General features: G+C 54.2%; 1 protein-coding gene across 1 annotated transcript in view; it reads right to left on the reverse strand.

Moving 5' to 3' along the window:
- The window catches only part of hormad1 (HORMA domain containing 1), an 85,856-nt gene extending 71,990 nt beyond the window's left edge, over positions 1–13,866 (reverse strand). The window contains exons 1-2 of the mRNA XM_087985193.1: positions 13,834–13,866; positions 7,387–7,531 (exon numbers count right to left, since the gene is read on the reverse strand). Of these exons, the coding sequence (XP_087841319.1) occupies positions 7,387–7,531; positions 13,834–13,866 (178 nt within the window). The remainder of the gene's footprint in view (positions 1–7,386; positions 7,532–13,833) is intronic.
- Positions 13,867–15,619: the final 1,753 nt, after the last annotated feature.

Genomic DNA, 15,619 nt, shown 5'->3' on the forward strand with positions numbered 1-15,619 from the left:
TGGGCCCTGGGGTGGGGATGGTCAGTGGGGTCTGGGGTGGGGATGGTCAGTGGGGTCTGGGATGGTGATGGTCAGTGGGCCGTGGGGTGGGGTTGGTCAGTGGGGTTTGGGGTGTGGATGGTCAGTCTGGTCTGGGGTGGAGATGGTCAGTGGGCCGTGGGGTGGGGATGGTCAGTGGGGTCTGGGGTGGGGATGGTCAGTCTGGTCTGGGGTGGGGATGGTCAGTGGGGGCTGGGGTGGGGATTGTCAATGGGCAATGGGATGGGGATGGTCAGTGGGGTCTGGGAAGGGGATGGTCATTGGGCCTGGGGAGGGGATGGTCATTGGAGCCTGGGTGGGGATGGCCAATGGGGTCTTGGGTGGGGATGGTCAGTGGGCCCTGGGTTGGGGATGGTCAGCGGGGTCTGGGGTGGGGATGGTCTGTCTGGTCTGGGATGGGGATGGTCAGTGGGGTCTGGTGTGGGAATGGTCATTGGGGTCTGGGGTGGGGATGGTCAGTCTGGTCTGGGGTGGGGATGGTCAGTGGGGTCTGGGGTGGGGATGGTCAGTGGGGTCTGGGATGGGGATGGTCAGTGGGGTTTGGGGTGGGGATGGTCAGTGGGGTCTGGGGTGGGGATGGTCAGTGGGGTCTGGGATGGTGATGGTCAGTGGGCCGTGGTGTGGGGATGGTCAGTGGGCCCTGGAGTGGGGATGGTCAGTGGCGTTTGGGGTGGGGATGGTCAATCTGGTCTGGGGTGGGAATGGTCAGTGGTCCGTGGGATGGTGATGGTCAGTGGGCCCTGGGGTGGGGATGGTCAGTGGGGTCTGGGGTGGGGATGGTCAGTCTGGTCTTGGGTGGGGATGGTCATTGGGGTCTGGGGTGGGGATGGTCAGTGAGGTCTGGGTTGGAGATGGTCAGTGGAGTCTGGTCTGGGGTGGTGATGGTCAGTGGGGTCTGGGGTGGGGATGTTCAGTCTGGTCTGGGGTGGGGATGGTCAGTGGAGTCTGGGGTGGGGATGGTCAGTGAGGTCTGAGGTGGGGATGGTCAGTCTGGTCGGGGGTGGGGATGGTCAGTGGGATCTGGGGTGGGGATGGTCAGTGGAGTCTGGTCTGGGGTGGGGATGGTCAGTGGGGTCTAATGTGGGGATGGTCAGTCTGGTCTGGGGTGGGGATGGTCAGTAAGGTCTGGGGTGGGGATGCTCAGTCTGGTCAGGGGTGGGGATGGTCAATCTGGTCTGGGGTGGGGATGGTCAGTGGGGTCTGGGGTGGGGATGGTCAGTGGGATCTGGGATGGGGATAGTCAGTTTTGTCTGCGGTGGGGATGGTCAGTGGGGTCTGGGGTGGGGATGGTCAGTCTGGTCTGGGGTGGGGATGGTCAGTGGAGTCTGGGGTGGGGATGGTCAGTTTGTTCTGGGGTGGTGATGATCAGTGGGGTCTGGGATGGGGATGGTCAGTCTGGTCTGGAATGGGGCTGGTTAGTGGGGTCTGGGGTGGGAATGGTCAGTGGTGTCTGGGGTGGGGATGGTCAGTCTGTTCTGGAATGGGGATGGTCAGTGGGGTCTGGGGTGGGAATGGTCAGTGCGGTCTGTGGAGGGGATGCTCAGTCTGGTCTGGGATGGGGATGGTCAGTGGGGTCTGGGGTGGGAATGGTCAGTGGTGTCTGGGGTGGGGATGGTCAGTCTGGTCTGGGATGGGGATGGTCAGTGGGGTCTGGGGTGGGAATGGTCAGTGCGGTCTGTGGAGGGGATGCTCAGTCTGGTCTGGGATGGGGATGGTCAGTGGGGTCTGGGGTGGGGTTGGTCAGTGGGGTCTGAGGTGGTGATGGTCAGTGGGGTCTGGGGTGGGAATGGTCAGTGGGCCGTGGGGTGGGGATGGTCAGTGGGGTCTGGGTTGGGGATGGTCAGTGGGGTCTGGGATGGTGATGGTCAGTGGGCCCTGGGGTGGGGATGGTCAGTGGGGTCTGGGGTGGGGATGGTCAGTGGGGTCTGGGGTGGGGATGGTCAGTGGGGTCTGGGATGGGGATAGTCAGTTTTGTCTGCGGTGGGGATGGTCAGTGGGGTCTGGGGTGGGGATGGTCAGTCTGATCTGGGGTGGGGATGGTCAGTGGAGTCTGGGGTGGGGATGCTCAGTCTGGTCTGGGATGGGGATGGTCAGTGGGGTCTGGGATGGGGATGGTCAGTGGGGTCTGGGGTGGGGATGGTCAGTCTGGTCTGGGTTGGGGATGGTCAGTGGGGTCTGGGGTGGGAATGGTCATTGGGGTCTGGGGTGGGGATGGTGAGTCTGGTCTGGGATGGGGATGGTCAGTGGGCCCTGGGGTGGGGATGGTCAGTGGGGTCTGGGATGGGGATGGTCAGTGGGGTCTGGGGTGGGGATGGTCAGTGGGGACTGGGGTGGGGATGGTCAGTGGGGTCTGGGATGGTGATGGTCAGTGATCCCTGGGGTGGGGATGGTCAGTGGGGTTTGGGGTGGGGATGGTCAGTCTGGTCTGGGGTGGGGATGGTCAGTGGTCCGTGGGATGGTGATGGTCAGTGGGCCCTGGGTTGGGGATGGTCAGTGGGCCGTGGGGTGGGGATGGTCAGTGGGGTCTGGGGTGGGGATGGTCAGTCTGGTCTAGGGTGGGGATGGTCAGTGGGGTCTGGGATGGTGATGGTCAGTGGGCCCTGGGGTGGGGATGGTCAGTGGGCCCTGGGGTGGGGATGGTCAGTGGGCCCTGGGGTGGGGATGGTCAGTGGGGTCTGGGGTGGGGATGGTCATTATGGTCTGGGTGGGAATGGTCAGTGGGCCGTGGGGTGGGGATGGTCAGTGGGGTCTGGGGTGGGGATGGTCAGTCTGGTCTGGGGTGGGGATGGTCAGTGGGGTCTGGGATGGGGATGGTCAGTGGGGTCTGGGGTGGGGATGGTCAGTCTGGTCTGGGATGGGGATGGTCAGTGGGGTCTGGGGTGGGGATGGTCAGTGGGCCCTGGGGTGGGAATGGTCAGTGGGCCCTGGGGTGGGGATGGTCAGTGGGGTCTGGGGTGGGAATGGTCAGTGGGCCCTGGGGTGGGGATGGTCAGTGGGGTCTGGGGTGGGGATGGTCAGTGGTGTCTGGGGTGGGGATGGTCAGTCTGGTCTGGAATGGGGATGGTTAGTGGGGTCTGGGATGGGAATGGTCAGTGGTGTCTGGGGTGGGGATGGTCAGTCTGGTCTGGGATGGGGATGGTCAGTGGGGTCTGGGGTGGGAATGGTCAGTGCGGTCTGTGGTGGGGATGCTCAGTCTGGTCTGGGATGGGGATGGTCAGTGGGGTCTGGGGTGGGGATGGTCAGTGGGGTCTGAGGTGGGGATGGTCAGTGGGGTCTGGGGTGGGAATGGTCAGTGGGCCGTGGGGTGGGGATGGTCAGTGGGGTCTGGGGTGAGAATGGTCAGTGGAGTCTGGGGTGGGGATGCTCAGTCTGGTCTGGGATGGGGATGGTCAGTGGGGTCTGGGATGGGGATGGTCAGTGGGGTCTGGGGTGGGGATGGTCAGTCTGGTCTGGGTTGGGGATGGTCAGTGGGGTCTGGGGTGGGAATGGTCATTGGGGTCTGGGGTGGGGATGGTGAGTCTGGTCTGGGATGGGGATGGTCAGTGGGCCCTGGGGTGGGGATGGTCAGTGGGGTCTGGGATGGGGATGGTCAGTGGGGTCTGGGGTGGGGATGGTCAGTGGGGTCTGGGGTGGGGATGGTCAGTGGGGTCTGGGATGGGGATGGTCAGTGATCCCTGGGGTGGGGATGGTCAGTGGGGTTTGGGGTGGGGATGGTCAGTCTGGTCTGGGGTGGGGATGGTCAGTGGTCCGTGGGATGGTGATGGTCAGTGGGCCCTGGGTTGGGGATGGTCAGTGGGCCGTGGGGTGGGGATGGTCAGTGGGGTCTGGGGTGGGGATGGTCAGTCTGGTCTAGGGTGGGGATGGTCAGTGGGGTCTGGGATGGTGATGGTCAGTGGGCCCTGGGGTGGGTATGGTCAGTGGGCCCTGGGGTGGGGATGGTCAGTGGGGTCAGGGGTGGGGATGGTCAGTCTGGTCTGGGGTGGGAATGGTCAGTGGGCCGTGGGGTGGGGATGGTCAGTGGGGTCTGGGGTGGGGATGGTCAGTCTGGTCTGGGGTGGGGATGGTCAGTGGGGTCTGGGGTGGGGATGGTCAGTCTGGTCTGGGATGGGGATGGTCAGTGGGGTCTGGGGTGGGGATGGTCAGTGGGCCCAGGGGTGGGGATGGTCAGTGGGGTCTGGGGTGGGAATGGTCAGTGGGCCCTGGGGTGGGGATGGTCAGTGGGGTCTGGGATGGGGATGGTCAGTGGGGTTTGGGGTGGGGATGGTCAGTGAGGTCTGAGGTGGAGATGGTCAGTGGGCTCAGGGGTGGGGATGGTCAGTGGGGTCTGGGGTGGGAATGGTCAGTGGGCCCTGGGGTGGGGATGGTCAGTGGGGTCTGGGGTGGGGATGGTCAGTGGGGTCTGGGATGGTGATGGTCAGTGGGCCGTGGGGTGGGGATGGTCAGTGGGGTTTGGGGTGTGGATGGTCAGTCTGGTCTGGGGTGGGGATGGTCAGTGGGCCGTGGGGTGGGGATGGTCAGTGGGGTCTGGGGTGGGGATGGTCAGTCTGGTCTGGGGTGGGGATGGTCAGTGGGGGCTGGGGTGGGGATTGTCAATGGGCAATGGGATGGGGATGGTCAGTGGGGTCTGGGAAGGGGATGGTCATTGGGCCTGGGGAGGGGATGGTCATTGGAGCCTGGGTGGGGATGGTCAATGGGGTCTTGGGTGGGGATGGTCAGCGGGGTCTGGGGTGGGGATGGTCTGTCTGGTCTGGGATGGGATGGTCAGTGGGCCCTGGGGTGGGAATGGTCACTGGGGTCTGGGATGGGGATGGTCAGTGGGATCTGGGGTGGGGATGGTCAGTGGGCCCTGGGGTGGGGATGGTCAGTGGGCCCTGGGGTGGGGATGGTCAGTGGGGTCTGGGGTGGGAATGGTCAGTGGGGTTTGGGGTGGGGATGGTCAGTGGGGTCTGGGATGGGGATGGTCAGTGGGGTTTGGGATGGGGATGGTCAGTGGGGTTTGGGGTGGGGATGGTCAGTGGGGTCTGGGGTGGAGACTGGCTGCAGGTCCCCAGGTGGATACACAGTAAATGTTGGACGTTTAACTTTTTTCCTTATTTCTCTAATTTTGTACCTAATTTATTTTCACGCCTGTGATTTGTGACTGGGCCCTTTGTATCGATGTTGGTTCTGTGTGTGACGACATTGCACACGTTTCATTGTACTCCTGTAATTGAGTACATGTGACAAGTAAACCTAATTCTAATTCTCAAGTAAAGACTCTGTGGCATCCTCTTCTCCCGAGACGGCGTGGGCAGTGTTAAGATGTAAGCTGGTGTGGCTGATCTGGGAACTGCTGGCAAAATTCAGCAGGTCGGGCAGCATCTCTGGGGAGAGAGAGCAGATTTAATGCAGTTGTTTCACCAGGACCAATGACTGGTGCTCTTCGGTACCCTTGTTTGGGAATGTGAGTCTCGTAGGGTTAACTCTGCCTCCTCCCTGCAGAGGAGAAAGTGAGGTCTGCAGATGCTGGAGATCAGAGATGGAAATGTGTTGCTGGAAAAGCGCAGCAGGTCAGGCAGCATCCAGGGAACAGGAGAATCGACGTTTCGGGTATTAGCCCTTCTTCAGGAATGAGGGAAGTTTGTCCAGCAGGCTAAGATAAAAGATAGGGAGGAGGGACTTGGGGGAGGGGCGTCGGAAATGTGATAGGTGGAAAGAGGTCAAGGTGAGGGTGATAGGTCAGACTGGGGTGGGGGCAGAGAGGTCGGGAAGAAGATTGCAGGTTAGGAAGGCGGTGCTGAATTTGATGGATTTGACTGAGACAAGGTGGGGGGAGGGGAAATGAGGAAACTGGTGAAATCCGAGTTCATCCCTTGTGGTTGGAGGGTTCCTAGCCGGAAGATGAGGCGTTCTTCCTCCAACCGTCGTTTCGCTGTGGTCTGACGATGGAGGAGTCCAAAGACCTGCATATCCTTGGTGGAGTGGGAGGGGGAATTGAAATGTTGAGCTACAGGGTGGTTGGGTTGGTTGGTCCGGGTGTCCCAGAGGTGCAGGGTGTCCTCCCTGCAGATGCTGCCAGACCTGCTGGGTTTCGCCAGCGATTTCTGTTTCCGTTTCAGATCCCCGGTATCCGGGATGCTTTGCTTTATTTTGATGACAGAATAGAATGCTGGGGGCAGGGTGGAAGGAAGGGCTTGGTTGCTGAGACTTCGATTTAGACTTGGACTTTATTGTGAAAAATTTCCAATGTTGCGGACCCACGGCCCCAACTTCGGCACCAAAGCCACACAGGGTGGAAAGGAATAAGAGAACAAAGTTTAAATATAAACGTAGAGTCAGAGACGTACAACATAGAAACAGACCCTTCGGTCCAATTCATCCACCAGATATCCTATATTAATCTCGTCCTATTTGCCAGCACTTGGCCCATATCCCTCTGAACCCTTCCTATCCATGTCCCTCCAGCTGCTTTTTAAATGTTGTCATTGTACCAGCCTCCACCATTTCCTCATTCCATACATGCACCACCCTCTGCGTGAAAATGGTGACCCTCAGGTCCCTTTTAAATCGTTCCCCTCACACCTTAAACCTATGCCCCTCTAGTTTTGGATTTCCCTATCTTGGGGAAAAGACTGTGACTGTTCACCCTATCTGTGCCCCCTCATGATTTTATAAACATTTAAATCTTTCCCCTCTCACCCTAAACCTATGCCCCTCTAGTTCTGGACTCTCCCACCCCAGGGGAAAAGACCTTGTCTATTTACCCTATCCATGCCCCCTCATGATTTTATAAACCTCTATAAGGTCACCCCTCAGCCTCCGACGCTCCAGGGAAAACAGCCCCGGCCTGTTCAGCCTCTCCCTACAGCTCAAACCCTCCTACCCCAGCAACATCCTTGTCAATCTTATTTACTCTCAGTCTGGCATAAAATTAAAAGTTCAACCATTGCAGACTTCCTCAAATGCTTAGCCTTGCTGGGACTCCCTACAAGAGCTCAATCTCCTCTGCTTTGGCACGCTTTCCCTGCGCTGGCTCGGTTTCCTCTGCTCTCAGTTATCGCTGCACGTGTCGGGAGAAGTAAGTAAGGACTGCAGATCGCAGGAGATCTGAGTCTTTTCCAGCACCACACCTTTTGACTGGGAGCTCCGTCTCAGACCGCCAAAAGTCCTGATCCTGAAACACTTCCGTGGGAGGTGAACGATTTTGCTTCCCTCGCTCCCCAGCCCCTCTCTCTCTTGCACTCCAGCTACAGAGCAGAAGGATGCCATTCGGTCCACAGAGTCCAGACCGACCCTCCGAAGAGCATCCCAGCGCCCCCCCCCCCCCCCCCACCGCCCCCACCACACCAGACCGTAAAGGAGGGTTACCCTGCAGGTAGCGGGTGCCGTAGGCGTGCTCGGGGAAGAGGCCACGGAGGTACGTGATGCAGGAAATGGCCACAGCCAAGAGCCGTTTCACGAGGACCAGCGACTGCTGCTCTGTGGTAACCTTGCTAGGGAACATGGCCGCACCCTGAAAAGCAGATGGGAGGAAAGAACGTCAACCGCGGTATTCTGGTTACGGCTCAAATCCCGCACCCCCCCCACATTCCTTCATGCAGTTTCCCAGCGCTGACACTTTCCCCAACATGAGATGCTGCAGGGTAGCAGACATTGGTCTGCCGGTCTGTTCTGCAGGCGAAGCCCGACTCTCCTGAGGGAGGAGGAGGGCGCATACTTGATCAACCTCCTCAGAGGAATTGTTACGCACAAATAGAAAGCGTCGGGGGAAACTCAGCAGGTCCAGGGGCAGCCGTGAAAAGAGAAAGCAGAGGGTCAGTGCTGAATTAAATTAGCTTTATTGTCACATGGGCAGAGCAAAAGGTTTACAAGTCGCCAATTCTGGCGCCATCTTAGGTGCAAAGGTAGCTAGGCACAGACTCTGGAGGTCAGGGACTTGGGGGGAAAGAAATTTTTTTTAAAAATTACAGACCTCCAAAAGTACAAAATCATTGGAATCAATTGGAGAAATAAAGTTCAGAATAATAGCCCTTCCACACACTACAACAGAATTAAAAGAAAAATTAAGACAAAGTCCAGTTAAAGGTCACGAAGAGTCAGGGGACCCGAAACGTTAACTCTGCTTTCCCTCCACAGATCACAGAGTCCCGACAGTCTGGAAGCAGGCCATTTGGCCCATTGAGCCCACAAAGGGCTCTACGAAGAGCATTCCACCCAGACTCACTCACCTACCCTTTCCTTGTAACCATGCATTTCCCATGGCCAACCCACCCTAACCGGCACATCCCTGGGCACTACAGGACATTTTAACATGGCCAACCCACCCTAACCTGCACATCTTTGGACTGTGGCAGGAAAACGGAGCACCCGGAGGAAACCCACGCAGACATGGGGAGAATATGCAAACTCCACACAAAGGGTGGAATCTATGCCAGGTCCTTGGCGCTGTGAGGTAGCAGTGCTAACCAATGAGCCCCCTTATGCCAGTCCTGCTGAGTTTGCCAACTAACATCTGCTTTTTGTTTCAGATTCCCAGCATCTGCACAGTTCTTTGTTTTACTTGAGTCATTTCTGAAAGTGTTGGAGCCTTAATCCGAGCTTCTTGCCCCTGAGCTAAGGAAGGAGAAGGGCTATGTTGACTAGTAGGGGGGTCAGACTCTCCTTTTTATCGTGGGATGTGGGTGGTGTGACATTCACTTGCCCAATGGGCTCGTTAGAGCCATTTCAGAGGTTAGTCAACTCCGACACTCTCTCTCATTACTCCTGCCCCTCTGGGAAACTCCAAGCGACAGCAGATTCTGAACACAGAAGCTAAGTGTTGGGAGCTCATTTGGCACATGCTTAGGGGCTGCCTGCGAATGTGCAATCCAGAGCGAACGTTGGGTGAAGTCAAACAACATTGCTGTGGTCTGCCGTGACATGTCGGCCAGACCGTGTAAGGACGGCCGATTTCCCTCCCTAAATGGTATTCACGAACCAGGTCAGTCTTTACAACAACTGTCAGGGCAAACATCACCGAGATTGGCTTTGATATCCCATATTTATTCCTTGAATTTATTAACTGTCTCCAATCCTGGTCACCCTGTTATAGGAAGGGTACGATTGAGCTGAGAAGAGATTTACCAGCATTTTTCCAGAAATGGAGGGTTTGAGTTATAAGGAGAGGCTGAGACCTTTCTCACTGGAAGGCAAGAGGGTGAGGGGGTGACCTTAGTAGGAGTTCATAAAATCATGAGGGGTATTAATAAGGGGAATGGCAGGTGTCTGTTCCCCAGGGCGGGGGATTTCAAGAGGAGGTGGCATATTTTTAAGGTGAGGGTAGAACAGTTTAAAAAGGACACAAGAGGCAATTTCTTTTTACACAGAGAGTGGTTCGTGTGTGGAGTGAACTTCCTGAGGAAGTGGTGGAGGCAGGTACGGTCGCAACGTTTAAAAGACATTTAGATGAAGAGGAAAGGTTTCGACTGATATAGGCAGGTGGAATTAGTTTAGTTTGGGACTATGGTTGGCACGGTCTGAAGAGTCCATTTCCGTGCTGTGTGACTCTATGAATTTAAATTTCACCAGCGGTGGATTGCATCCCTACAGCATCAGCCTGGCAGCCACTGGATTCAGCTCCTGAATGACCATTCCACGGCATTACCATTGTCACTGGAGCAGGAGTTAAAGGAATAGGGAGGAGGCCGCTCAGCCTGTTCCACTGTTCAGTGAGATCATGGCTGATCTGTGGTCTAATTCTGTATACTTTCCTTTGCCTCATACCCCTGAGTACCTTTACTTAACAAACGTTATGTATCTCAGATTTAAAATTAAGAACTGATCGAACATCAACTGCTGCTTGTGGACTAACGCTCCAAACCTCTCCCACCCTTTGTGTGTTAGAAGTGCTTCCTACAATTTCCCTCTTCAATGGTCTGGCCCTAACCTTTGGACGATGTTCCCAGCTCAGGAATCTCTCCAACACGGAAATAGTTCATTATTACCTTCCCAGTGTTTTCCTTCGATCAGTTCACTCCTTAACCTTCTAAATTCTATGGAGAAAACAGGTCGAATTTGTTTAATCTCTCCTCATAACGTAACGCCTGAAGTTCAGGTATCACTCTCATAAACCTATGCTGTGCTCCCTCTGAGGCCATTCTATCCTTTCTCAGAGAAGTGCTGCATTTCGGGAAAGCAAATCTTAGCAGGACTTATACACTTAATGGTAAGGTCCTGGGGAGTGTTGCTGAACAAAGAGACCTTGGAGTGAAGGTTCATAGCTCCTTGAAAGTGGAGTCGCAGGTAGATAGGATAGTGAAGGCGGCGTTTGGTATGCTTTCCTTTATTGGTCAGAGTATTGAGTACAGGAGTCGGGAGGTCATGTTGCGGCTGTACAGGACATTAGTTAGGCCACTGTTGGAATATTGCGTGCAATTCTGGTCTCGTTCCTATCGGAAAGATGTTGTGAAACTTGAAAGGGTTCAGAAAAGATTTACAAGGATGTTGCCAGGGTTGAAGGATTTGAGCTACAGGGAGAGGCTGAACAGGCTGGGACTGTTTTCCCTGGAGCGTCGGAGGCTGAGGGGTGACCTTATAGAGGTTTACAAAATTATGAGGGGCATAGATAGGGTAAATAGACAAGGTCTTTTCCCTGGGATTGGAGAGTCCAGAACTAGAGGGGCATAGGTTTAGGGTGAGAGGGGAAAGGGACCTAAGGGGAAACTTTTTCACACAGAGGGTGGTACGTGTATGGAATGAGCTGCCAGAGGAAGTGGTGGACGCTAGTATAATTGCAACATTTAAAAGGCACCTGGATGGGTATATGAATAGGAAGGGTTTGGAGGGATATGGACCGGGTGCTGACAGGTGGGATTCGATTGGGTTGGGATATCTGGTTGGCATGGACTGGTTGGACCGAAGGGTCTGTTTCCATGCTGTACATCTCTATGACTCTGTCATATTCTCACGGACTCCAGGTAGGGTCTAAACAGTGGTTTGTGTAAACACAGCATAACTTCAGTGTTTTTCGATTTAAAGACCAGCATTCCTTTAGCAATCCTGACTAACTGTTTTTGGCATTGTTAAGAAATATTCACATAAACTCCAAAGTCTCTTTGAACATCCACTGTACTTAACTTCTCACTATCTAGAAAGTATCCTGATCTGTCCTTTGTCAGTCCAAAACAGACAACCTCACACTTAATTACACTGAAGTCCATCTGCCACAGTGTTGCCGATTCTCCTAGTCAGTAACTTCATGCTACCATCTACATTGCCTGCAGTAGACTTTGTGTGTCATCAGCAGATGTGGGTATCTAAATTGCTATGGCATCATCCAAGACATTGAGCTGCTGCTTTCTCGAGATGTACAACACAGAAACAGACCCTTCAATCAACTCATCCATGTGGACCAGATATCCTAACCTAATCTAGTCCCATTTGCCAGCACTTGGCCCGTATCCCTCTAAACCCTCCCTATTCACGTCCCCATCCAGATGCCTTTTAAATGCTGTCATTGTACCAGCCTCCACCACTTCCTCTGGCAGCTCATTCCATACACGCACCACCCTCTACGCGAAAACGTTGCCTGTTTAAATCTTTCCCCTCTCACCCAAAACCTATGCCCACCAGTTCTGGATTCCCCACCCCCAGGGAAAAGACTTTGCCTATTTACCCTATCCATGCCCCTCATGATATTATAAACCTCTATAAGGTCACCCCTCAGCCTCCGACGCTCCAGGGAAAACAGCCCCAGCCTGTTCAGCCTCTCCCTGTAGCTCAAACCCTCCAACATCCTTGTAAATCTTTACTGCACCCTTGCTAGTTTAACAACATCTTTCCCAAAGCAGGGAAACCAGAATTGCATGCAGTCTTCCAAAAGTGGCCTAATCAACGCCCTGTACAGCCACGACGTGATCTCCCAATTCCTATACCCAATGCACTGACCAATAAAGGAAAACATACCAAACGCCTTCTTCACCATCCTATCTACCTGCGAGGAGAAAGTGAGGTCTGCAGATGCTGGAGATCAGAGATGGAAATCTAGGGAACAGGAGAATCGACGTTTTGGGCATTAGCCCGAAGAAGGGCTAATGCCCGAAACGTCGATTCTCCTGTTCCCTAGATGCTGCCTGACCTGCTGCGCTTTTCCAGCAACACATTTCCATATCTACCTGCGACTCTACTTTCAAGGAGCTATGAACCTGCACTCCAAGGTCTCTTTGTTCAGCAACACTCCCCAGGCCCTTAACATTAACTGTATAAGTCCTGCCTGATTTGCCTTGCCAAAATGCAACACCTTGCATTTTGCTCACTAGGATGAACTTATCAATTAAGCGACTGAGTAAATATAATGGGAAAACAAGAGGGTGTTGTGACAGAGTGGTTAGTGTTTCTACTCCTGGGGCAGCAAGTCCAGGTTCACATCTCACCTTAGAGTGCGACGGCCATGGAGGTATGTTACAGGCTGACTGAAAAGAAATTAACAGAGGTGGAAGTGAATGTGGCATTAACTGTGTGATTGTGTCGCCTCTTATACACAACAAAAAGGTTTCTCGAGTTCCAGTTTAATAGCAACGAGCTTAAAGTCATTGAGTCATGTAGCACGGAAACAGACCCTTTGGTCCAACCAGTCCATGCCAACTATAATCCCAGACTAAAGTAGTCTCACCTGCCTGTGCTTGGCCCAGATCCCTTTATTGTTCATGTACTTATCTAAAGGTCGAGAATTAAGAATTGCTTTGAATGAAGTGGGAGAGCCACACGGATCAACACCACAAGGTAAATGATGAATGGGAAGGGTTCAAAAATAATGTTTGTATTTGAGAGAGCAGCCCTCTATGGTCCAATTAGATTCGATTCCCCACAGTGTGGAAACAGGCCCTTCGGCCCAACAAGTCCACACCGACCCTCTGAAGAGTAACCCACCCCTAACTAATGCACCTAACACTATGGACAATTTAGCACGGTCAATTCACCTAACCTGCACATCTTTGGATTGTGGGAGGAAACCGGAGCACCCGGAGGAAACCCACGCAGCCACGGGAAGAATGTTCAAACTCCACACAGACAGTCGCCCGAGCCCAGGACCCTGGCACTGTGAGGCAGCAGTGCTAACCACTGAGCCACCGTGATGCCCCACAGTCTGGTAAGACTGGTGGCACAACAACAACAACATGAAGAGGGATTGAGCACTTTAAGCCGAGACTCTCCAGAATTTAGCGGAATGGGATCTAACTGAGGTATAGAATGTGCTAAAGGGCATTGACAAAGCAGAATGTAGGGAAAAAAAAACGTTTCCCCATGCAGTACAATCTCGAAGGAGAGGTCGTAGTTTTAGGAGAAGAGGTAGCAGATTTAAAACAGAGATGAGGAGCAGGTACTTCTCCTCAAAGGGTCATGAATCAGTGGAATTCACTATCCCAGAGTGTACCGTAATCTGAGTAGGTTTAAGAGTCACAGATTCATACAGTACGGAAACAGACCCGTCAGTCCAACTCCTCCGCACCGACTAGACATCCTGATCCCGTTGGCCAGCATTTGGCCCATCCAACCCCTTCCCATCCGTGCACCCATCCGGATGCCTTTTTAATGTCATTAGATGTGCCCGCCTTAAGGAAGAATTCTAATTAGTAACGAGTTGAAGGGTGGACAGCAGAGTGGAGCTGAGGCCGAGATGAGATGGCGGAGCAGCCTGGAGGGGCTGAATTACCCGCTCCTGGTCTTAGTTCTTACACGAGACGACCAACACGTTACGATTCACACTATCCCCACCCACCCGACCCCCAACATTGGCTACTGCAGGAGCTGCTGAAATGATAAAACAGTAAAGAGTACCATTGCGTTTTTCTGCATCTGGACGACTGCCATATCTGGGCTGGTTCTGTGAGGGTGACCTGTGGACACAGACAAGGTCATGGCTGTGAACAGCTGGCAAGAGTTCAGATGGCAGACGGCCGCTATCACACAGAGGACGGTCACGTTCCCACGTTCGCCGGTCTCGGTGCCTCCGTGGTCAGGTTTGGAGGACGGTGTGCAAACCTATCAATGGATGGACCTTCCGCGGCTACGATGGCGTCTGCGGTCGAATAGCCCAACCACACACCAGTCACCGCTCAAAAGACAGAAGAGTAATGGAGCACTGACAACAGATGCACTAGTTTCTAAGTGTATATCCAGAAAGAATGTTAACAATACATTCACAGTTTGAACATCCATAAACAAACCTCACCTCCACCAGCCGTTGGCTCACACGTGTGGAGAGTACTCTGTAAAGAAACCTTCCTTTCCAGTCTTAATTCCGAAATCCCTGGGTTCAACGTCCCATGCCACAGACTGAACCCTAGAATGTTGGAGGGGACAAATGCTGAGGGGGCTCCACACTGATCAGCTTAACAGAGCATCAGAGAGATGGCATGTCTGACAGCGCTGACCCTCCGACACTGCAACGCTCCCTCAGCACTGACCCTCCGACAGTGTGGCACTCCCTCAGCACTGACTCTCCGACAGTGTGGCACTCCCTCAGCACTGACTCTCCGGCAGCGCCTACTCCCTCAGCACTGACCCTCCGACAGTGCCCACTCCCTCAGCGCTGACCCTCTGGCAGTGCAGCACTCCCTCAGCACTGACCCCCTGACAATGCCCACTCACCTTGCACTGACCCTCCAACTGTGCCCGCTCCCTCAGCACTGATCCCCAACATTGCCCTCCCTGATCACTAACCCACCAAAAGTGTAGCGCTTGCTCAGCGCTGACCCTATGACAGTGCCCACTTCCTCGGCGCTGACCCTCCAACAGTGCCTGCTCCCTCAGAGCTGACCCTCCGACAGTGCCCACTCCCTCAGTGCTGACCCTCCCACAATTCCCACTCCTTCAGTGCTGACCCTCCCACAATACCCGCTCCTTCAGTGCTGACCCTCCCACAATGCCCGCTCCTTCAGTGCTGACCCTCCAACAATACCCACTCCCTCAGCGCAGACTCTCCCACAATGCCCAGTCCCTCAGTGCTGACTCTCCCACAGTGCCCAGTCCCTCAGTGTTGACCCACCAACAGTGCCCAGTCCCTCAGCGCTTACAGTGGGAATGTCAGCTTGGATTGTTGGGCTTTCATCTGACTCCATGGCCTTCAAAATTGGAGATGAGTGAAAGTGACTAACAACTGGATCTCTGTTTACTACTGCAAATTGACTGAAAATTACTCATTTATTAGAGTATTTGATCGGTCATACCCCAGTTCCAAACTTCCAGTTCAGCACTGTCCCCATGACTTGTCCTACCTGCCTATCTTCTTTTCCATCTATTCACTCCACCCTCTCCCCCCAACCCCCCGACCTATCACCTTCATCCCCTCCCCCACTCACCTATTGTACTCTATGTGACTTTCTCCCCACCCCCACCCTCCTCTCACTTATCTCTCCACCCTTCAGGCTCTCTGCCTCTATTCCTGATGAAGGGCTTTTGCCCGAAACGTCAGTTTTACTGCTCCTCGGATGCTGCCTGAACTGCTGTGCTCTTCCAGCACCACTAATCCAGAAATTCATAGTTAATGCTGAGTAATCAGTGTTGGTAATTACTCAGTACAGTACTCAGTATTCTGAATTATCTGTTCAGTAGCTGTGAAACA

The sequence above is a fragment of the Chiloscyllium plagiosum genome, unplaced genomic scaffold (assembly GCF_037043375.1).
Source record: "Chiloscyllium plagiosum isolate Xiang-an unplaced genomic scaffold, Cpla_swu_hap1 HiC_scaffold_50, whole genome shotgun sequence".
Lineage (NCBI taxonomy): Eukaryota > Metazoa > Chordata > Chondrichthyes > Orectolobiformes > Hemiscylliidae > Chiloscyllium > Chiloscyllium plagiosum.